Here is a 25,064-nt window from a genome sequence, read left to right on the forward strand (position 1 = left end):
CTTACATCTGGGACATATATCGGACGAAAAAATAAATGCAACATACATTCTTATTGGACAATCATTTACATTCTAAAGGGCCTCTATAAGCCTAAAAAGGCTTAAAATAGTGTAAAGACTTTCAACATGTATAAACTTTACTATATGTAATATGTTGACATGTGTTGTCTATATTATGTTGTTGGTTTTTCTATCAATGTCTTTTTTTTGCCACTTAAAGATGTCCCATCATAATATACTGAGTATGATAGTTTCATAATTGTGTAATAACCCTTAAATTATTTATGTCACATGACCATATTTATTTCTATATCATGGTTCTTCTTCTTCAATCAACGTCGTTTGTTTTGCCGCTAAACAATTAATGTGAGCTGTCATTATAGGCAGTGCATGACAATTTCATAATTGTGTAATAATACTTGTATACGCCACATGTTCATATAAGTGTCTACATCATGTTTCTTTTTCTATCGACATCGAGCTTAGTCGGAGCTAATGTTTCTTGTTATCATATACCCGACTTTAAATAAAGATTCTTGTATCTTGTACTTTGTATGCTGTCATTAAACAATGTGACATTGACCTCACTGCCTCTATATGATTTATTTTTATATCTACTGATAAAGGCCTTATGTCAATACCAAAACAATGAGAGGTTAAAGTTTAAAGATTTATTTCCCCTTTGGATAAGGACAACACAACTTTTTTCACTTGAATTTTTGGTAACAATTTTTTCCATTAATAAAATAAACTTTTAATATAATAATTTACATACATATGACAATATTATAAATATTGATATGATTTACTCTACTTAAAAATTATGCATACTTGAAGATGATTAATTTTAAACAAGTTGAAACTTTTTTGTTTAATGGGCACTTGAAAATATGTAATCAACTTCCTGTAAATGTGACCAACATTCTGTCGAACAGGAATCTTAAATGACTTCTGTTTTTTTTAAATTGCTTTATTTAAAGCCTTTCACTTTTTTGCAGCATGAAGTTTAAAAACGATAACCTTCTCATGAAAGACACTCTATTTAAAAACTGTACATCTTAAATTACAAAAGGCATTCATAAAATGATTTTGATATTAAATTGGTTGGTGGAATATTTGAATTTTCACAAAGGGCATAATATGATTTGACAACCACATTCCCTGAATGAACAGCACACTTTAAAATCAATACCAAACTTAATAAAAGGTTAAGTTTCATTTTGATTTTATTTATGTAAACTGTTAGATGACTGTAATATAGTAAAATCTTAATGATTAAGAATAGGCGGAATGAGCGTAGATTGAAACGAAATGTAACACCATGACCTTTTGCCTCAATCTTTATAAATTATTTATGGCTGAAATGATTTTAACACTTTGAGCATACATTCTTAACAGCAAGTGATAATGTAAGTCAACCATTAGCAACAACAAAGCATGGAAATTGTGGTTTTCAAAGATATTTGAAGTTCCAGCTTAAATATCTTAGTTTTAACACTCCAAATGATTTACCACACTTTATTTCGTCATACACAAAAAGTACATTTTACAAGAACATGAGCGAGTACCTATCTGCAATTGTTCACTAAACAACGTTGATGCAATGCTCCACCCACTTATCATTAATGCTAGGTTATAGTACGGTTAGTCAGTGGACCAGTTTGGAATTTCATTGGTATTTCCTATACATTTCTTTTAAAAAAAGCATCATTTGGACCTCTGGAAATTATCGGACATTATATGAGACTCTATCATGATAATTAATTGTTTGTCCGGCTGTGCCAGACTCAGTACTATTAATTTCCATGTAGACCTCAAAATAACAATAACCTATCTGCTTATTAATGATTTCTCTTGTCAAACATTTTCCAATGTACTTCAAATTTTACCCTACATTTAAGATCATGCATATATTTCTTAACCACATTAAGAGTTCATACAACAAAATGAACGTTCTTATTTTTATTGGTCTTTATGTTTGCACTTCTTTACTTAATTTGAAAGGTTTGCAAATAAAATATTGAGTTGAAAAGAAATCACTGAACCTTTTCCATTGATTGAGTACAGTAAAAACTTCTTTCATATTAAGTTATGAAAAATGAATTATTTGGTATTGATTTTGAATTTTGACTGTGCAATTTTCTTTCTGCTCCGTTTTCAAGTAGATCTTAAAGTTTACAAATGAGAATGACATTTGCATATCATCAGTGTTTACGCTTATGTCTCTGGCTAGTGTTGAGACATAGTGCGCCAAACACTCAAGAAAATTAATATTTGCTTTTGCTGCTGTCTTCTAAACAGTGATATGTTTTTGGTATTCTAAACAATTAAGTCAGCGCATAAAGTTTAAAAAAAATAATAATATTGTTCTTTGCATTTTTTAGAAAATGATCTAGACTGCTAGAGAGATTACGCTGTTCATTTTTAACACTTAATTGTACAAGCTGTGAAAGGAACATTGTGCAACTATTTGCATTATAGTGATCAATATGCCCTTTTAAACAAAAATGACAAATTGACATTAATGAGGCACCCGGATAGTTATTTTATGAATTAATTTTTGTTCCTGTTGAAACTATTTGTCTTACACAAGCATGACAAACTTCCAGTCAAATTGATCAAACTGAATAAACAAGGTCAGAATTTATTTACTGCTGGTAATAGTTTGTTGAAGTTGTAATATTTGAACTTATAACAACCAGCTTATAGTTTATGGTTGAAACTCAGGTAAGTAGTTCATTATATATGAGTCCCCAGATCAATAAACCAATATTACCAAAATAATGTCAAGAAAAATAATGTTCACAGTTTCTACCTCGGTTACATTACCTAGCTACCTTAATAACTGAAGTTAGTTACTTTTAATAGCGTTTTTTTCAGTCCAAAGCAATGAACTCATATTCATACCTCAACAACTAAATACATGGACAACACCACCAATCCGAGGTTGTAGACAACCATAAATGTTCTCAGGTTGTATGGTTTTCGATCCTTCATGTACCATGGTCCTAACCATATCGAAAACACCAGATATGAGATAGTGAGTATCCAAATTGGGATCGGGTTGCTCCAAAGCATAAACCAGTCTTTGGTACGTGGATCTGAAATATGGGGACATAGTAATGTATACAAAAACAGTTAATAACAGGCAGTTTAAATTCACACCTTATATGTAGCAGTGATGAGCCAGACTGGTATTTGGTTGCTCAAAAGCAAAATTTGTCTTTGGAATTTGGATCTGAAATATGGGAATATAATCATATACAATACAATCGAGAACATGCAGATTAAATTCACTCCAGATACAATGTATATAGCAGTGAGAAGCCAGACAGGTAATGGGTTTCTCCATAGCATAAGCCAGACATGTACCAGGTTTCTCCATTATTATAAGCATAAACCAGTCTTTTGTACGCTGATCTGAAATTTGACAAAATACATTGGTATACATATGTACAAGACCGATTGAGTTTATATCAGCTTCAAATATAACACATACAAAGGAGCACACAGTATGGCTAATACTCCATGATAGTTTTGTCTTTCATTGTGGATCTAAAATATTAGGAGTAAATTTATTTGATGTTAGGCATTAGGCGTTAATATATTAATATCAATCTATCAATGTATTACATGTATGTACACTGTTTTGAGAGAAAAGCAACACCTGTAGAAAATTTTCATCCTTTGTTTTCTGAACAAATGGAGTGTTTTACTGTTTAGATAAGATAAATACATATTAAATGATGTTGTGCTTTATAATTACTCTTTTATTTAATATTTTTGATTCAACCTCGGACCAATAACACTCCCAGATTCAACGATTAAATAGTTTGATAGAAAAGCGTGTAGAGAAAACATATAAACACTTTTATATATCAGTTAAGTGTGATTTCCCGGACCGGTTCCCACAGCAAACAAGAGCTGTCGAAAGACAGCTCGCTCGACTTCGCCGCTTTGACTTAGAAGTGAATACAATAACAATGTAATATTACCACATTTGGTCTATTTATGTCAAACCTAACTAAAATTATTCAATACATAAGGTGACTTTGATGCTGCCCTCCCACCACCCGAAAAATTATGCAAGTCATTCAAATAACTTTATTTCCCATTATGAAAATGTGGTAAAGAATATATAAATATGCCTTTCAAAAGTAATTAAAAAAAAAAAAAAAAAAAAAAAAAAAAAAAAAATCAAGGGCCATATAGTATAGCCCTCCTAGTTTTCCCTTGGTAAAAATGTCAAAAGAAATTAAAAAAAAAAAATATTCAAGGGACATAATTTGTATTTAGGGTTAAAATGGAGTTATGTTTCTTGTTGTAAGATGGTCGTAAATAATTTTGAATTTAATTAGGTGCATTGAATAAAAGGTATAGAAGTTTGTTTTTATTAAAATCCCAACTTGCCCTTAACTTTTAATTGCCTAAAACTTTAACCTAAGTCAATCAGGAGCCATAACTTGTATTAAGGATATGGAGTTATGTAACCTCATTGGGTGATGGTCCTGAACACTCGTGTGAAGTATTAAGTCAATTGAATGAAGGGTAAAGAAGTTATTAAATAAATATCCCAACCTGCCCTAAAACTTTAACCTAACTTCCATAGTCAATCAGGGGCCATAATTTGTATAAAAGATAATATGGAGTTATCTAACCTCATTATGTGATGGCTCTGAACAACTGTGTGAAGTATTAAGTCAATTGAATGTATGGTATTGGAGTTTTAAGTGAAAATTCCAACTTGCCCTAAAACTTTAACCTGCCCTAAAACTTTAACCGAAGTTAATCAGGGGCCATAACTTGTATTAAAAATAATATGGAGTTATGTAACCTTATTGTGTGATGGTCCTGAACAACTGTGTGAAGTATTAAGTCAATTGAACAAAGGGTATAGAAGTTAAAAATAAAACCTAACCTGCCCTTAAACTTTAACCTAAGTTCCATAGTCAATCAGGGGCCATAATCTGTGTAAAGAATAATATGGAGTTATCTAACCTCATCATGTGATGGCCCTGAACAACTGTGTGAAGTATTAAGTCAATTGAATGAAGGGTATTGGACTTATAAGTGAAAATCCCAACTTGCCCTAAAACTTTAACCTTCCCTAAAACTTTAACCGAAGTCAATCAGGGGCCATAACTTGTATTAAGGATAATATGGAGTTATGTAACCTTAGTGTGTGATGGTCCTGAACAACTGTGTGAAGTATTAAGTCATTTGAACAAAGGTTATAGAAGTTATTAATAGATATCCCAACCTGCCCTAAAACTTTAACCTATGTTCCATAGTCAATCAGGGGCCATAATCTGTGTAAAGAATAATACGGAGTTATCTAACCTCATCATGTGATGGCCCTGAACAACTGTGTGAAGTATTAAGTCAATTGAATGAAGGGTATTGGACTTATTAGTGAAAATCTCAACTTGCCCTAAAACTTTAACCGGACGACGACGCCGACGCCGGGGCGAGTAGTATAGCCCACCTATTCTTCGAATAGTCGAGCTAAAAATGCAACCCATTGTATAGATCTTATGTCCACATTCAGTCATCCCTAGAAACAAAACAAAACAAAACGGTGTTTATTTCTGTATTACTGATTGCAAAACATGCACCATTGAAATCTACACGCACCGCGATTTAAACGCCCCACTCGTCATTGTTGTACATGTTGAGCGTAGGTGTATTGTGTATGGTGGATGATTTCTGCCATCTCGTCCCGGAGCGCCAACACGCTAGAGCGACACGGCATATTGCCGTCCTGTATTTGTCGTTCTGGTGTGTTTACGCCCCGCCATATCAATTACGTTACACATATAAATACTCGCGTACGTTATACTCCGAAAACAATTAAACCAAAACGTTAGTCTTATTATGATTAAATCATATGTTTAAAGAAAAGAGGTTCCAATGTTTACCGCTGGATTTACAGTTGAACCACAGCATGCAATACTTGTATGTTAAGGCGCATTTTTTTACATCAACATATTTTTCAGCTCATGGGTTTGATTCCAAGCCTGGCTGCATGTGAGTTTCTCGGAGGTCACCAAGCCACAGGTCAAGTGTGCTGTTTTGACCCCACTCCCGATATACAACCCACCCCCGAAAATATCGAGATTTTCTCAAACATGTATAGGTTAAAGTCTGTTAATTAATTTCTTCGTCTTATTTACGCAGACATGACTTAAATAAATTCTAACCAACATAGGGTTAGCTCCTCCCATAATGCATCAGCTTTAAAATTAAGACGTGCGTCTTCCAAAAAGGCCTGTCAATCACTGCATGGCGGGACAATGCGATAGCGTTAACAATGAAATTGCACCTTAGCATATGCAAACAGTAGGGGTCAAAACAACGCACCGAAAACCTGTGCACCAAGCCAGACATTTCGCCAGGTCCTTCCAGTAAGACCCCACTCTCGATTAAATAACAACGTGCCGACGAACGTTATAAGTATTTTGATTTTGTGAATGTGTAACATAATAAGTGTGAATGTTGTTACACCCCTCCTGTTCCCACTCACCCGCGTATTTTCTGTGCGCATCGTAGATCGTGTCCATGACGTCTGATATCACAGGAATTCCCATCGTGCTGAAAAATGAAAATCATAAAATGTTACCATATTTCGGGCTAGCGTGTAGAAACGTATCCAGCTGTACAAGCACCGCCCGAAGGCTTCACGGGCTCGAGCCCTATTCGGGCTTTTCTGAGAATGTAAAGTACATGAATAAGTTATAAAACAGCACTGCTCAGTGGTTACATCTCTATCTAGAAGTTATTTGTATTCGGGCGTAATTTATTGAATATCTACTTCGTTCGTATGACTATTAAGTCAAAAAAGGTGTCTTACATTTAGAAGGTGAATATTAAAAGGTTCGGAAAAGTGATATTCAATAATGAAGCAGATAGCAGAATTTAGCCCTTATCTCCCCTGTGACGCTTTAATCATACAATACATCTCGTATCAGGATGACCTTGAGGTGAGAAGACGACATAACCTTTAATAGTAATTGATGTGATAGTTTTTGACTCGGTTTAATACATAAACACATGCAGTTTTCGGGGGACACACCCGGCACCCCACCCATCCCCTAAAATCGTCCAACTTTACTTTTTTTTGTCATTAGCGGATAACAAACTAATAAACTACGCTCAAAATGCACCATTTCGGGCTTGAAGTGTCACAAATTTCTTGAGTACACTCCATTCCTGCAAACATTTTAAACAATATGAATTTCGGTTCTGAGGGAGGGGCGCATGCCAAAATTTACGCCCCCTCTAAAGTTAAGGCCTAGTTCCGCCCCTGGTAAATGCACATAAAGTCCTACTCACCAAATATTACAATTATCTGTCAATTCCCTGCTACGACTTATAAGCGTATATTTTAATGATCAAACTGGTAAAATCAATTCTAATTCAAGTGTCCTGAAGTTTGTTTCACTTATAAATTTCTTGCAATAATCATGATTTGAGAGTTATGGTGTTTCTGAATTCAGTTGAATTATAGGAACACTGCTGTAACCCTTGTTTAACCTTTTAACCATACCATACTGTTTTAGAAATAACGGGCAATAGCTTAAATATAATTAAAAAATGCCATTCATGTGCTGTAATAACACAAAGGGACGCTTAATAATATGTATTGTTAACCTTTTAATCGTAATCAATTAATCTAGTCCAAACCTAGATATTGACACAGTCAGCCTTGACCCACAACGCGGCTTAAGAATATAGAGCAGAAACAAGGATTGGCTATTGACGACCTAACACAACGGCATGAATGGCATTTCACTTCAACCGATCATAAATCCTTACATGTTTTGACGAGAAATTAACACCGGTCTAAAAATAAATGACATATTTGGCTAAAGTATTGTCCGTCTTAAATTACAATGTCTGTCAACAAAACCTTCAAGGTCTTTCAGCTTTGTCATGGGTGGATTTTTCATGGGTTAGTCACAATCATATCACGATAAGACTGTCTTACACTTGCTTCGTCTCATTTTCAGCGATGGTTATTTAAAATGAATACTGCATGGATATCCAACAAGCGTTTATACCGTCAACCCATTTATTAACAATACCAACAGTTAAACGAACCATATACTGTTAATAATTAATGATACTATTTGCATGCGAAATCAAATGATCCGACTCATAATTCGCGTTCAGAAGGTTGTGAACTTTTAGTCATACACTCGCTAGGCACCTCTGGCCTTGTACACATTCTCGGAATATTCAGAACATGCCGATCTCTCCTCCTCTTATACTTCGTTCCTCTGATAATTGATTGGTGTTTTTCCAATATCTACATCTTCCCAAACAAAATCACTCTCTGTTTTTACAAGAGTTTCCTGAAGTGCCAATAGTCTCGATGAAGAATTTCGGCGTGTGCACACTGCATTGCCTTTATTACTGAAGCGACGCGTTCACCGATTTTATGACGGCAACGATTTTTTTTAAAACTGTGTTGAAATTTGGTTATTTTACTTACTTTTATGAATAAACACGAAGCAGCAACTAGCAAAACCTCGTTTGAACTGGGTTTTTGTAAATACAAGAATATTTAATTCATTTTTCTGCAATTCAATAGCGTTATTCACGTGTTGTTGTTTTTTAAAAAAATAGAGCATTTTCTGAACATTCCGTATTCAAAGATGGAAGGGGACCTTCACGTTCAATGATAACACTTTATTTTAATCAAAGATGGAATACCCTAAAACTCTGTTGTTTTTGTAATGATCTGATCAGTGCACGTCGAATATGAATTTTTAATAAGATTGTTTGACAAGCATTGTGAAGTATTAGTTCGTTTATGGATGGGGGCTTTCACGTTCAACGATTAAAATTTATTAGATAATCAGGCATTTCAATTATAGATGGAAACTTCACGTTCAACGATTAAAATTTATTAGATAATCAGGCATTTCAATTATAGATGGAAACTTTAACTTGGAGTTGTTTCTTTAATGCTCTGATCCGTGCGTGTCGCGGGACGGGTATAAACCGAATATGAATTTTTCACAAGACTGTTTGATAAGCAAAGTGAAGTATTAGTTCGTTTACGAGTCAACAGACACATTTAAATCATCTCACTTGAAGATACCCATTTTATCGATTCTGTACAACCTATGGTAATTGATGTAAATTACCTTCAGCCCGGCAAATGGTAATGATTGTCATCGGAAAAATAGTTTCCGTCTCGAGTAATGGACACTTCTCAGATGCATTTTCTGCGACACAAATATGTTTGGCATGAAAGCGTTATTTTAAAATTCACTTGACAAAATAAACCATTACAAAAACTGAAGAAATGTTTAACTTCCTATTCAGGTCCGATTTCACAAAGGAACTTTAAGTCGTATCATTGACTAAAGCTTCTATCACATAACATGTACGATTTTTTGTCGTACGTTTTATGCGTAGCTATGGCAGGGGGCACGTTTGTTTTGGAGGTGTGGATTTGAAAGATAGGTAGTAGCGTTCACATATGCAGTATTTGTTCTACGATTGTTGTGGGAATATAGGTCATGGCTGTCGATGTCAAATCATAGATGCAAGTATAGTCGTACTGTTAACCAACGACATCCTCAGTGGAACATTCGAAGTACCGTCGCGGGGTTTACGTAGGACAATTTCTTGGGTAATCGTAGGACATCCCTACGATTAATAGGGCCGCTGATGACAACACAATCGTACGCAGTACGCCTACGTATGTATATCGCAACACAGTCGTAAGACGTCGTAAACAGTGACGACATCCTAACTTCTAGAATAAAGCCCTATCACAAATGTCGCACAACATGCATATAACAGATCTAAATGGGGAACTCATTGAACAGTCGTACGAAGGTCGGGTGGTTTGTGACGGAACATGTTGTGGTAGACCCTTCTTGTAGAGTTTGATCATGTGCAAAGAATGTCGGCCCTGTAGCTAATTCTCGACGTCAGGTCCATGTCGTAGGTCTGTGTTTTGCAGGAAAACCTGTTCAGGCCTTAAAGCTGCACTCTCACAGATTGAACGTTTTGACATTTTTTTTTATTAAACATTCATTTTCGAACGGAAATATGATACATGTAATCTACGATCTGACTTTTTGTCCACAATCTTATCTCATTGGTTTGCAGGTACTTATGCAAAAGTTTGCTCTTTCCAAGACAAAAAATAAAAAAAAATTGTAAAAATGGTAAATCTGTGAGAGTGCAGCATTAACATGTTAATTTGTTCGTGATTTGCAGCAGTTCATAACCAGACAAGGCAGTAAAATGTACGAGTGACGCTGCTACCATGAACCAGGTACATGAAAACGAAATGTATTAGTTTGTGTCGTTCTTACACACGAGCGTTTAATGTGGTACTTGGGCACGCCTTTTGTTAAAAGAAGTCAGCTCTTCAGACGATATAACAGGGTTAGGGTAAACCTCTTACGCTTAATCAAGGAGTACTGTACTGTTTAAAGTAGGAGGGGTTGCGAGCCACTACTTGTACGGGTACGTGTACGTTTCGGCCTCTTCTTGAACTTTATGTTCTACAAGTACGTGTACAGTGTACATGTTTAGAATGAATCGCTCAATAGCACAGGGGAACTTATTTACGCGAGTATCAGCGAGCCTACAAGTTCGAGTTGAACTCAACTGCATTTTTGTACATGTACACGTACCTACCCGTACAAGAACACGACATACTGGTCGTGGATCGCGACATCTGAAAAATATACAAGGTACAAAACCACTAAACGGCGCTCCGGAAACCGCCGCTAACTATTTTCCGGATAGTGTGACCATGACCATGACCTTGACCTCACAAAGGCCAATATACAAGTATATGTATTGTACTGTCCTCAATATTTCCCATTGACTATTTTAATAGTGTATCAAAGTTTGAAATGAGGTTAATGACACACATATATTCATTGATGATATTATCTGATAATACAACTTGTCAGCTACTTGACCAAAAATCAAATGTCGAGATTTCGTCGCCGAGCAAGGATCAGTTGATAAGCGTTTTGCCCAATGCGGGCGGAGAATGGCGGGTACATCCGTGTGATATAGACACACGATCTTAAACCTCACCCCCGGGGTAGTGAAATTTGTCCGAATCCCGGTGGTCGACGGTTTTTATGGTGACATTCAGGGTGACATTAAAAACTTAGTACAAAACCTAGTTAGCGGTACAGTCGAGTCTGTCAAATGTCCCTCACTGTCTTAAGTTTTATATATGCACGCCAATTTACCCCCCCCCCCCCCGTATGGCAACACCTTGATTGGTACAGTGTGTTTTTATCTCCCTTATACGAAATCGGGCCCCATTCAAAAATCAACACAAAATATCAAAAAGGGTAGGGGCAACATTTACAATCTAAAAAGAATTTACTAAATTGCATCCATTCCCTTCATTGTTTTGTTCATGGACTTATCCATGTCATTAGCCCCACCCCCACTCCTCTGTAAAATCCAAGAAGAGTGTAAAAGCATATAAATTACAGTAAGCAGCGACAGCCCCCCCCCCCACCTCTTTAGCTTTTTTATTTAATAATCAATGTTTTCAAAATCTGGCTTATTCACAATTTATTTTCGCTATTTTCAAAAGTCAAAGAGCCCTGGTGCTATTCACAAATGGTGAGAGAAAAAACACTGGCATAGGGTCTATTAATTTGTTTGTACTATTAATAGATTCTGTACAAACACTAGAATTAAACCGGACGTTGGTCTTTGAAAACATTGGTGTTTTCGGACTTGTTTTTCAGCCAAAATACGAAGGCAGCATGGATTTCCTACTGCTTAAAGTTCCAAGTGTTTCCTCAGAATTATAGCAAAATTTCACTCCCAAGCAACACCATGATTTTATTGACATCGCCCATTAGTTCGGTTGATGCTTTTTCCGATTTTTATCATATTTTTTTTCCAGACGTGACTAAGTTTGTAATACGCCTGGCACTTTCATCAATACAGAAAAGATTTATGCTTTAGTGAAGATGTCGTCTGCTTGAAATGGATATCGTCTGCATTTGACACAGAGACGGCAACGCTTTGTTTTCAGTCGTCTGGGGTGTTAAGCCGTGGATGTGTTTGCAAACTAAATAATCCAGTTTACTTTGAAATTCAGTCGACCATCGATCATCGTCTCATTTGAGATTTCTTAAACTGGATAGGTCTCATTATTGAACCCATTTTAACGTATGACAAATTCAAGTGGCTTGACTGTAAAAATTAGTGTAAAGAAAAATCAGAGTTTTTTCAACTTTTTGGGTGGTCTCATCTTACATTAATAAACCCAATTAATTTCTTATGTTTGACACAAATAACCTGGAATTTAAATGTGATTGATATGACATTATTTTATGTACTTTGCACAATCATAAGTTTTTTTTTATCTCTAGACAATTTATGTAGTATTTTGTTTAATAATTAAATTCAAACAAGTTTAACATAAGAATGCTTTCAATTTTTACATCAACCTATGAATGTATTGTGTCCCATTAACAAGCTTACGAATAATTCGTTCCAGCTGAGGAATTACGATTTTACCCCTCAACTCGCACGTCAGTTATACAGTACATGTTAAATGAGCGTGTGTGTAGGTGGAGTCATATCATTTTATAATTTTAAGCAGTTTTTTTTTGTACTATATTCATTATTTGAACGTTGTGTGTATTATATTTTAAACTATAAATATTTATTAAGATATAAATTGAATTTCCTCAACTTTTGTTAAACTACTACTTTAATGGTCATTCTTGCAACAATATCCTTAACCACAATCGATCAAAATATGAATGAAGCCGGTACCTTGGTTTTAGCAATCATTTAAATAAATTACATTAAATAGTCCACATTCTAAATTACTATGGGTACCAAATAAACGTTTACATACCTGTTTCACTGTTTTATATCCACCCACTAATGTATGTAAGCTATTCACAAGACGTTTGAAGATATAGAAGCACTATTTCACCCACGTGTGTGTAACATATGAAGAAATACCGGCTATATCGACTGAGTTTCAAGTAACCAATGAAATCAGGCGATCATAGCATACATCGTCTCTATGCAAATATAAATGTCTACTTTCGCTTTGTATAGCGTTCGATCTATTAATAGCTACTCTATAAATATAATCGGTGTAGAGTATGGTGTACAAAACGCATCAAGATTTGATATTATGGTCGAATACAATAATAAGCGTGCTGCTGTTTTGCGTTCTGCTCATTTACGATATTGCATACGAAATATTTGTATTCGTACTTTACCTTTACATTCCGTCACACTATTAATTTAAAAAAAGAAATTTAATCTTTATTTAATTACCAAAAGAAATTTAACAAACACGTTTTATTTGACAACGAACGTTACAGGCTATCTTTTCATCGTCGACAAGATGCTGTATATAATCATGTATAAAGTATTTTGTATTGAATGCATTGATTCCAAAATGAGCTGATTCTGAGACCAAAAAAGAGAGTTTAAACTGTCACTCTGTGAGAGTGTAGCTTTACAATTATTATATTTAGTGTTTATTTTCTGTTTCGAAATATTGTAATTTTGATCACACTATACCGATATTCAATACCTAATTAATTAATTGATTATCGATGATTAGCCTGAGGGAATCCGTTAATCAGAGTGAGCACCGACAGTATAAAAAAACGCATCAAGTGAACAGAAATCAAACACAATTTTAAGTAGCTATTTAATAAACAGAAATGATCAAAGTTATGATAACTTGGGTCGACTATCAAACCATCGTTGAAAACGTAGAGCGGAAATAGATAAGACAGAGAAAACACAACCAATAATGACGTGACAAGTATATAAAATACAAAGATAAAAACATCCATGTCATTTAACAAAACAAATAAACAACGCATGTAAACATTGAATAACAAACTCTTACTTAAATTACCAATGTAACTAAAACTCGACAATTTTTTTTAACAATATTAAAAAATATATATGTACATAAATATGATATTTTCGACGAACTTGTGCTAACCGGTAAACCAACCACCGGGTAGATGAAAATGGAAATACATGTACATGATGGCTTTCGTTTTCAAACACATATTATGGGGCCATCTTGTTAACGTACAATCGATTATTTGAATCTTTAAGTCTGGGTTGTAATGGAATTTATTTTCAAACAAATTCATTTTCTGGAAATACTACACAAGGTTATCTTTTACTGGTATAGCCCTTTCCAGTGTTCAAATGAAAGTTGTATTAATAATGATAAGCAATAAACTCTATTGAAAGTATTTTTTTTATTATTTCTAATAAAATAATGATGAAAAACTAAAAAAAGAAAGAAAGCAAACAACATACACAATGCAAATATTGAAAATTGTATACATAGTAGTGATGGCGCAGTAATCGATTTCGAGTATCGATTTAAACATTTGTCCGACTATTCATCACTAATACATTGCAAATACTGAGGTCCATTTCGTGTCAGTGAAGTAAATTATAATTTATTTCAGAACTGCATTTATTAGATACATGTAGGACAAGCAATATTTATTATATTCAGTAACATTGCTTTTATTTATGTATATATATATATATCTAATTCTAGTTTATTTCTACAGCAATATTAGTCTCCAACGCAGTGATCTCCCCTGACAAGCAGAATACATTACTGTAATGTAAGGGAAGTAACACTGCGTAGAGTTTGCAGCAAAAGGCGGGATCGCCATAGCTCTGACCTACACATATTTCGAGGGCATAGTGAAGGTTGCAACTCAATATAGAAATAGAAGGCACTAGAGCAGTATTGTGCTAAGCCTTTGAATTATAAATTATATCGTATCTAAAAGCATTCGGAGCATCTCGGCCATTTTCCACCGAAAACAGCATCGGATTTATATGGACGGTTTACAATGTCAGAATTCTTTACATTTAACTACGCTGCTAGTAGATCGAATACTTATTTTCCATGGAACAATTTACTTCACTGGCAATTATTTTGAACTTATTAATATAAAAAAGTTTTAAAAAACTACGCTCTTAATACATACTATTATTTGATTTCTTACGAACTACTTCTGCTAATAAACTGGCACAAATCCGAGGTTGTTTTCGAAGGGAAAAGGCCGAGGTGTTCCGATTGATCTTAAAGGTGTTATCGAAAACATTGTAAAACATACATATACATGTCACATAATTCCAATCTCTATCTATTCTATTCTATTTTTTCACGTGTGCAGTCTATGACAATTTAATACACAAAGCATAACAATATTTGTTTAAGATAAAATATCGTTTTGCCAAGGCTTGTTAGCAATTCAGAAGTGCGCTGAAAACGGCATGTTTTCATTTCGCGGTCTTGAACGCTCGATTCTCATGGAGGCAAAGTTCTGAAATGTAAAACCGTGTATTAAACATTAATTCAATCCTCTGAAATTCATATCAACTGCAATTTTGCTAAAATCTAAAATAAAATATATCTGAATGATTTGAAAGTTTATATGCTAAAAGATGAAATTAATTTCTTAAAAATATTAACACGTTTTTTGTTTTGTTTTTAAATTACAAAATATAAAACATAATAAATATTCTGTGACGCCTGCAAGGATCGAAACAACGACCTTTCGGTCTGCTTTTGTTCCAGTAAAACACGGCGAACAAGGTTTTATGAAACATAATAATTATACATATAACTTATTTTGGGGAGAATATGTAAACATTGCGGAGAAAGCTGTTTACATCTAAATATTAATGTTTATTTTCTGTATTAATATTTATACGTCGGTTACGCTTTTAGCCATAAAACATTATTTTTCGAACTTAAATATGAAATACTGTGAATTGATCTTTTGTCAGCATAGGTTCCAGACAAATCGGTTTGAAATTTTGAAATCAACAACACAAAACAAATTGCCAAAAAAACAGCAAAATTTTATCAGGGCTCTCTTTACAATGAATTCCTTAAACGGTCTTATAAAGTGACTATATCCTGGTTTGTAAAATGCACTTTTTACGGATTGTTTTCATTACGAAAATAAGTGTGGCAAATCATTAGAAGTGTTTACACTAAGATACTGACGGCTGAAATCCTTCAACAAATGCTTAAATATTGTCTTTTAAGTCCACGATTTAAAGCTGCATTCTCACAGATTTAAGGTTTTGACAACTTTTTTGTTTTTGTTTTGGAAAGAGCAAATTTTTGCGTAAATATCTGCAAACCAATGATATAAGATTGTTGACAAAAATCAGATCGTAGATTTTCATATTTCTGTTCAAAAACTAATGTTTTATGGCTTAAACCTTATTAACGGTTTAAGAAAAATGCATAAAACATCAATTTTTGAATTTAAATATAAAAAATCTGCGATCTAAATTTTGTGAGCAATCTTGTATCACTGTTTTTCATTGATTTTCGCAAAAATTGGCTCGTTCCAAGAAAAACAACATTAAAAAGATATCAAAACGTTCAATCTGTGAGAGTGCAGCTTTTAAAAAAGCAACGTTAATTAGTAACGCGATTCGGCAAAAGGCTGTAGCATGATTAGTCGATTGATACTACCAATGAATTAAGTAAATGTTAAAATATCCATTTGCTTAAGTTATGTATAAGTCCTTGTGGGCGAGTGGATAAGGTATCCCTTTTATTTTATTTTCGTGACTGTGTTGGCGTTGGTTTGCTCCCCACTTCAACAAAGGTTTTTTTTATTCTTTAATTTTATTTATTTTCTACAATTTCGGTATCGAAGAGTAAATAATTAAGTTACATTGGCAGAAATTGCCAGCACGAATCTTATTATTCTTGAAATGTATTTAAACATTCAATGTAATTAGGGAATGAATTGCGGGGTTGATGTCATTATCGGGGTATGAACGCAATTGGGTTGGTCAATGTGTGTGGAGTCCGAAGGACTCCACGCGTACTTTGACCAACCCAATTGCGTTCATATCCCCGATAATGACATCAACCCCGCAATTCATTCCTTATATTTACACCAATAGTTCATTATTTCATTCAAGAATTGTTAAAAAAAATACTTCATTTCATTTAAGAAAACCTTTCAGTAATCCGATTTTACCCATTCTGTAAATAGAACGACCCGACTATAACCGGAAACAATTTTTTCAAATGACGTCACAATAATGCGGGAAAAGATCAAACACTTGAAATCACTTTAAAACGTAAAATTAAAACACTTCTGGAACCAATATATTTAAAATATAATAAACTAACACTTTTAAAAATGTTGATCTATATTCTGCGGGACCTGCAGACACAATACAACCAATAACAAGATCAATAGCTTTCATGTATATTGTTATGCAATGAATTACGATCCGAACATATCCGAAGATGTTGCGTTCATCGATTGATGAACGCAATTACCGAAAGGCAGTTCATTTAAGGAATGGAAGTTGAGGTGTAAATATTAAAATATAACGAGAACATAACTGTTTACCATCATAACTGAAAAAAAAATGCGCAAAAATCATTTCATTTCATTTTTTACCTCCTCTATTTGGTCTCCTGGAATGGACCTTCGACCAGGGTATACGTCAAAATCTGAAAAGTAAATACATTTTCCTGAATAGTGATTAAAACTAAGAAAGAGGACATGGGCACACTAAGCACAGGGGTTCTTTTTTCTTTTCCTTTTGTATACAGTTATCACTGGCGTCACGTGTATCACACGCCACACACGTGATGATGATCGAAATAACGTGACGTCATTCAAACAGTAAATTTTTCTTTCATTTGCAATAAAAGTATTTTTTAGACTTTGAAAACAACATTATTTAATGGGACTTAAAAAAACTGTATAACCACGTGTAAAAAAGTTTTCTAAAAACTTGTATAGCCAAAATCCAGCTATTTTCATACTGTATCTGCTTCTCAATGGAGGTAAAAATGGAACATGATTAGCAGCCAAGCAGCCATGCAGTATTTCAACTATTGTCCGGTCTATAGGCCGCCTGTCCGACACACAAGACAACACAAATAGACTCTATAAAATAGACAATATGAATATCAGATAGCAAAACTATAATAGACAATATGAATATCAGATAGCAAAACTATAGATAAATGTTGATAACTTTTAAGAAACAACATAAAGCTATTTTTGTCACTGGAATTAATTTCACCTAGGCCACAACAAATTGATCATTTGTTCGTCGGATTTGCCGCACTTAAAATTCGAAAAACGAAAAAAATAAAATAAAAAACTTTTTTTTTGCGCCCGCACATACTATTTGGCCGCGCATATTTATATTTTTGTTGACTTCTAAATTTCCTCTATTTTCTGAAATTCTTTTACTTAGAATTTAAACCTGCAACGTCGACCTCGCCTTTTTGAAGGTAATTCCATGCTTTACATTCTTCGCGAGGAAACTTTCCTCGTGTCAGGACAAAATAAGGTCCGGGTAACCACAAAATAGCCGATATTTGTTGACAGTCTTTTTTGTCGGGAATACTTTGCTGGACGCACCGTTGTTATTCATTTCCGGTATTAAGTTTCAGGTTACTTTCAGTATTTGTAATGTAAAATGAACGTTTTAAGTGAAAATCAGTGTCATAGTCAATGGATTATAGTCTTCAGTAAACAACAAGAGTTTCACAGCGTCGAAGGCAATAATTATTTATGTGTGTTTTAAGTAATTTATTGTTTTGTACTCAAAATTTAGTGTTAAATAATAACTAAATCGTATTTTGAGTGCAAAACTTTTATTAAAATACACGAACACACGACTTACGGTACAACCATTGAACATGTTTTCGTGAGTAATTTTTTTAAATTCTTAAATGTCTCAGTAATCATAATTGTTTAAAACAGATAAAAATAGTAAGACTTGTAAATGTTTTAGAAACATTCTGTATTTATGCACCAGTCATTTGTAACCCCCCCCCCCCCCATGCTCTCCCCTCAGGTCCGAGGATAGCCGGGTAAATGAACCGTGTTTTAACCTTCCAGGTTGCCCCGCAGTGCCGGGTGAATGCGGTGGATATGCCCGGTGGGGTTGGCTGGACCGAAAGTCCCCGCTATTCCCCAGACCTAGGGGGGGGGGGGGGGGGGGGGGGGGGGGCTAGTGCATAACACATACAGTTTGAAAATAACATCAGTTAAATCAGAAAATAAAACCTTTTATAAATAAAATGACTGTTTTAATTTTCTCAATTCTTTGTGATTATCCAAATTTTTCTTTCGAGTTGTAGTAAAGTGGACTGTTTCTTACGGTCATTGAAGCTATGGGGCCATCATGTTATTCTTTTCTTGGTCAAGGCGAGGTCTTGGAAGGGAAACACCACCTGCTTTAAAATAATAACCGGTGCCACATTTGCAGAATTGTCTGATCCTGCTTCAAGTATGTTGTCCCGCAATTCAATCCACAGTGTTTCTTTTTTTAGAAATGTTCTCTGTGTTATTTACTTTTTCAATCTTCTGCAGTGTCAATGTCACTACAATTTTATCATGTGCTTCAAGAGGTTCAAATTTAGACCTGACCCAATATTTGGAAATGCTCAAATGATGAATTACTCTTACTAGTCTAAAATGTTTTTTTGTGATAGTAAGTTACAGAATGAATACAATAGTTTTCTTTTTGGTCCTCGAATAATTGCACGTTACTATGAGGTATGTTGTCTTTACAATATATCCACGTTTAAATTAAAGTTAATAGTAAAGCACTGGATCTCATTGCCATTTGTTAAATATTGAGACAGATTTTCATGTGATACAATCAAAACCTTTTCATTTATAACTGAGAACCATTGTTTGTAATTGGAAAGCTTTTCTTGACATAATTGTATGATAAATTTGGTAAGAAATAAACCTTTTTATTTTTTTTTTTTTTTTTTCGCTCTTCGCTCGCCTCTGATTTGCCTTAAATTTAAAAAAAGTATTTTTATTTTTTTTTCGCTCGCTCGCTCCTACTTTTTTTTGGCAAAATCCACAGAACAAATTTGTTGTGGCCTTATACATGTTTTTTCTTTCTTTCGGTTATATCTCAGTTATGATGATACCTTAACCATTGTATTCTTGAGTAATGTTTTATAGAAGATTATGATATATTTTGTGAATGGCTATCGGTAGATATTAAGCTAAGTTTCTTTCTCGACAGCCCAAATGAATACATTATAAAACACATGAAACATTTAAAGAGCAACGCCGTTAACGGCAACACCCGTGTGCATCGACCAAAGCGGTATTACATTTGCAAAATCCACTTTTGTGTCATTTTGATATTCGGTGAAACCAAACGGTCGACAATGGAGTATCAACAAACTCTGTTGTGGTTCTCGCAGTAGTTATCGCATTCGTTTCTCACCAAGGCGACCCCGGTTCGATTCCCGGCCTGGGCATGTGAGTTTGGTAAGTTGTAAGTAAGCCGGACAAAAAGTGTTGTTTTTTTTCTCAGGGTATTCAGGTTTTCCTCACAACGCAAGACGGCACTCTCGCGCAACATCGTGCCAAAAAGAGTGACTTCGTATAAGTTATCATAACTTTCTAAGCAATGGTAAAATATATAATATTTAAACTAACAAACTGTGGACAAAGTACAAACAGAGCATCTCGAGAACAGCAGTACCTTGAGCTCCTGTCCTCCACTCGTTTCCGTCGTAAAACGTCACTGACGACAGTCTCTCTGACTTTTTGTCCTTGTGATGACTTTTACCCGACCGGTCCGTGTGAATACTGTTAAAGAAAAAAAAACCTATAATATAATTATGCTAAATATATCACGTGGATAGGATGATGGCCGGGTTGTAACAGTATTTTTAGTTGCTTTATTAAAAATTATCAACCGCTGGCTCGGTCGCGTACGATTAAATTTAGATTTCTAATCTAAACTTAATATAAGTAAGTTGTGCCACACGAGGTTACGGAACCGTCTGAAGACATTTCAAATGGCTGGTATGGCATTCCTTCCAATGCTATAGTGATACACCAGATATACAACAAATACGCAACGACCGAGTGTTTCTTAGCCCATTTATAATAAGTATTAAGAGTATATAACATCATAACTTTTTGCTCAAGACAGGTATGTAAGTAGTGTCTTCATAATACAAAAAAGATCTTAGTAGTCAAATAATTAACTATGGTTTGTTTTAAGACAGATGGACTTAATCCCACCATGCACTCAACGAGATACCCAACATCATAAGACCACAGCTAAAATGTTATCAAAATTGTTTTCAATTAAATGTTGGGTTTGCGACCTTGTAACGTTTGAAAATCACCTTCGGCTGCGAGACGTTTCATTCTTCCTCTGGTTGGATTCTGAACGTAGCTTTCTGATGCACAAGGCAATCAGTACGCCAACAATGAGGACGGAGCAACCGATTGTCAGGCCAACAACCAGGGCAATATTGGTCCCTAAGTAGGGATATATACAGTTGTTATAACAAAACGAGACACAATACAACAAATTCGGATATAATTAAATTAAAATAATTGTTATATGTTATCGTAATGATATATAAACAATACTTGTTGGGATATTGTATATGTTTCAGAATGAAATGCACTCATGGCTAATGATGCTATTTTGGATAAGCATTGTTACGGGAAAACATGTTCTAAATTAACATTTAATTTCTAAAACATGTTTTACGAAATATCATTGAATATGCCAGACTTCTTACCTGAAGGCGTATCATCACTAAAACATAAACATAATAACCGTATAAACAGAAAAAACAACGAGCTTTACAATGGTAATGAACAAAACAATACATATATTATTTCATTATTGAACCTTCATTCAATGTCTTATTGTCAGTTGTTGTGTAAAACTAGGGCTTCAAATAACTACTTAAAGGCCTAGTTTAAGCCTTCTTTAAGTGAACCCCCCCCCCCCCCCCCCCCCCCCAAACCGTGTTTTAATACACAACCTCTGCTAATTGATTTTAATCTTATTATTGCCTAATTGGCTTATCAGATCTCCAATCTGAGTATCCTGCTGTGCAGTTTTCGATGTTTGATTATATAAATGGACCCTAAATGGCCCTGAGCCAATAAACGTATAAACAGGAAATTGGCTACCAGTGCGATTAGCAGGAGATGAACAACAGGGGATTATCATGCCAAACATTCCTTAAACTAGGCCTTTAAAGGTATGTTACTATATGTATGAACACAACAGTACGTGTATGCGAATAGGGCAATTTTAAAAAGTTGAAACACAAAAGTACAGCAATGTCTAAGACCTCATGATACTAACCTACAAACTGCGTCACCATTTGCTACTCTGCACGTTTGACCTTCGGCACAATTACCGATGATTTCTACATATACATCGCAAGCATCACTAATGCCATCTTCAACTACAAAATCACAAGAATTCAACAGTTGTTAATGTCAGTCAACTAAGCAGTTATTGGTCTGTTTATATTCTACATTCTATTTATTCATTTTATTATTGCATTTATCAACACCATTCTTAATTGCATTGCTTAAACATACAATGAAACAAACAGGGACAAGCCGAGATGTCAACTTTTTAACAATGTTTGTGCCTTTAAAAATAACTTCGTTCAGTGTTTATCGAAGATTAAGATTGTTTACGAAATGAAATCGCATTAGTCCTTACCCAATTTAGCAGCAAATGTTTCACCATCAACAACAATCTCTTTTCCGGCGTTCAAATCAACAAATGCCTTTGCAATGGCAGCTTTATCATTTTTGTCAACATTTTTGTCGTCAAACATTACAGTAAAATTAACAATCAGACTGCCAGCGCTGTAACAAACGAGATACAACTTAAAATAACTTATAGCTCTTCTTAGAAACTAAAACTAAGAATACTGAAAGTTGTTGAAATTAAATAATGATACATAAAGCTAATATCATACAAACCTGATTTTGTAAATGACTATTGTAAATTGTTTTGCAGTGTACGGCGTGAACAGGTCTCTCAACTGAAAAAGAAATAAAGATTATTTACAAATGCCTTTCAGTCTACGTATTAAAACGTTCAAATGATATATTTCCTATAACCGTTGTGTTTATACCTCGTTATATTTAACCATGATTGTGTTCTTTCTACTTACTGCACTTTGTATCTTCTCATTAAACTCTGTAAAAGTTGCGGATACTTCAAAATCAGTTCCATCGGGCACCGGGTATTCAATCCGTACTGTTCTCCTTACCCCAAAAGACTCAGCTTTAAAGACAGTGTAATTTGTTTTCATGAAAACACTAACTGCCACAGCCAATATAAATTGAGCTGCTACCGAAACTGATAAATGTCGAAATTAAACAATAAATCAAGAAAACAATGCAATTTCATGTAATGCTTGATTTTAAAATGCTAAAAGCGTAGGATGTAACTTCAAACAAATGGATTAAAAATACACCAAATGGTTTTCGTTTGAAGTAAATAATTTCAGCAAATGCACACGGCATTTGGAGTACACAATTTAATATTAAACACACCTGTTGGGGTTTCTGTCGTTTGACCTTGGTTATCTGGAACAAAAATATATAAAAATAAACCGAGCAAAACATCATTGTATAAAAAGCAAAGATGCTACACACATTAACCAACAATTGTCAATACAAACAGCGTCAGTACCAAGAACACATATGCTGTTTTCAAGCTTATATCCCCTCTTGCAGTCGCAAATGAAACCTCCCCTGGTGTTATGACATCCTGAATTTGGTTTATTCGCGCATATTGAAGGAATCAAACATTCATTTATGTCATCGTTGCATGTCACCCCAGTCCAAAACTGATTGCAAAGACACGTTCCATTAACGGTGTCGCAGAACTGAGATGCGTTCTCGACGTTGGACGATTCACAATTGCACGCCCCAAAGCAATTTGTTCCGAATGTGTTGTCAGTGCATGCTGAAAGTTTTGGAAAATCATTAGAATTAAAGTTGGATTTAATCATTTATCTATACAATGTTGACAATGTACTGCTTTGCAAATATACGGCACCAGTGCTGATTGCACTGTAAAACATAGTCAATGATAATACGAGTATGATTATATCAGTATAAAAACGTAAATCACGCACGTTTACAAACGTTGTTCTGTTCCGTAAAGCCTGGGTTGCAATAACAGAAATAACTTCCATCCGTATTTGTGCATTCTTGGTTGCATGGATCTTCCAAACATTCGTCAATGTCTTAAACAAGATGATCAAATTATTAAATGTTAACAATATTTTACTGTTCTTATTCAATCATCATATATGCTGGGCATACCGAAATAGGTTGCGGAATATTATGATAACACACGAATTGTACAGAACAGAAAACATAATACTAAGGCTGATAAGAGCATGACTATTAATAGAATGTGAAATTCTTTAAAACCTGCACAGAGCCCACTGACGTCGGTGTAACCATCTTTACATTCGCACTGGTAAGTTGCATCTACGTTGACACATTTCGTGTTAGCCGTATTGTCACAGATGTCAGGTGTTTCTACACACTCGTTAACATCTTCTGAACATTCGTTACCCGTCCAGCCCTGTATACACATATTTACGTTAAGTAATTGAACGCAAGTATTGGATTCTGCACATTCATTTGGAAATTTCGCTTTAACTGGATTAACGGTATGTCTATACACACATTGACATGACGATACATCACTCGTTTATTCGAACCTTTATTTGAATCGGAACAATAACCAAGCGAAATTTATGGTAAAAAAGAAGCAAAGCACGTAGGACAACCATGCGTGCTTGTATTACTTAATTTACAAGACAATACGCCGTCAAAGAATAAGCTTAAATATGTTTAATTTGACCCTTACTTGGGTTTGGCATTATAAAGATCTACGTTTGTGTCACAGCAAAGATCGTATCCAAGGGTGCACTCAAGTTAGTAAGTAACAACACCAACATATAAAGGAGGAGTTACTTAAATTCTCGGGCCCGTTTTAATAATGATTCAAATTATTTTATAGCCATAGTTTAGATGTTTTGTACATATATGTGTGAATTGGACAAGAAAACACATTAAGGCGCATTATTATCTTGTTAAGAATGTGGTATTCCACTATGATGAAATAGAGATCAAACAAATACAGGAATTATACACAGTTATATCAAAATAACCATTAATCATTACACATACACGCAA

At 34.5% G+C, this 25,064-nt stretch overlaps 2 protein-coding genes across 2 annotated transcripts in view; both read right to left on the reverse strand.

Moving 5' to 3' along the window:
- LOC128214360 (elongation of very long chain fatty acids protein 2-like) overlaps nucleotides 1–13,022 on the reverse strand; it is a 33,392-nt gene extending 20,370 nt beyond the window's left edge. The window contains exons 1-3 of the mRNA XM_052920781.1: nucleotides 12,878–13,022; nucleotides 6,524–6,591; nucleotides 2,908–3,101 (exon numbers count right to left, since the gene is read on the reverse strand). Of these exons, the coding sequence (XP_052776741.1) occupies nucleotides 2,908–3,101; nucleotides 6,524–6,587 (258 nt within the window). The 5' untranslated portion in view covers nucleotides 6,588–6,591; nucleotides 12,878–13,022. The remainder of the gene's footprint in view (nucleotides 1–2,907; nucleotides 3,102–6,523; nucleotides 6,592–12,877) is intronic.
- Nucleotides 13,023–13,676: 654 nt separating this feature from the next.
- LOC128213450 (uncharacterized) overlaps nucleotides 13,677–25,064 on the reverse strand; it is a 59,346-nt gene continuing 47,958 nt past the window's right edge. The window contains exons 84-96 of the mRNA XM_052919151.1: nucleotides 24,291–24,447; nucleotides 23,990–24,100; nucleotides 23,542–23,817; nucleotides 23,403–23,435; nucleotides 23,018–23,130; nucleotides 22,824–22,885; nucleotides 22,558–22,706; nucleotides 22,189–22,291; nucleotides 21,611–21,627; nucleotides 21,206–21,341; nucleotides 20,551–20,657; nucleotides 17,475–17,527; nucleotides 13,677–15,356 (exon numbers count right to left, since the gene is read on the reverse strand). Of these exons, the coding sequence (XP_052775111.1) occupies nucleotides 15,285–15,356; nucleotides 17,475–17,527; nucleotides 20,551–20,657; nucleotides 21,206–21,341; nucleotides 21,611–21,627; nucleotides 22,189–22,291; nucleotides 22,558–22,706; nucleotides 22,824–22,885; nucleotides 23,018–23,130; nucleotides 23,403–23,435; nucleotides 23,542–23,817; nucleotides 23,990–24,100; nucleotides 24,291–24,447 (1,389 nt within the window). The 3' untranslated portion in view covers nucleotides 13,677–15,284. The remainder of the gene's footprint in view (nucleotides 15,357–17,474; nucleotides 17,528–20,550; nucleotides 20,658–21,205; nucleotides 21,342–21,610; nucleotides 21,628–22,188; nucleotides 22,292–22,557; nucleotides 22,707–22,823; nucleotides 22,886–23,017; nucleotides 23,131–23,402; nucleotides 23,436–23,541; nucleotides 23,818–23,989; nucleotides 24,101–24,290; nucleotides 24,448–25,064) is intronic.

The sequence above is a fragment of the Mya arenaria genome, chromosome 13 (genome assembly GCF_026914265.1).
Source record: "Mya arenaria isolate MELC-2E11 chromosome 13, ASM2691426v1".
Taxonomy (NCBI): Eukaryota; Metazoa; Mollusca; class Bivalvia; order Myida; family Myidae; genus Mya; species Mya arenaria.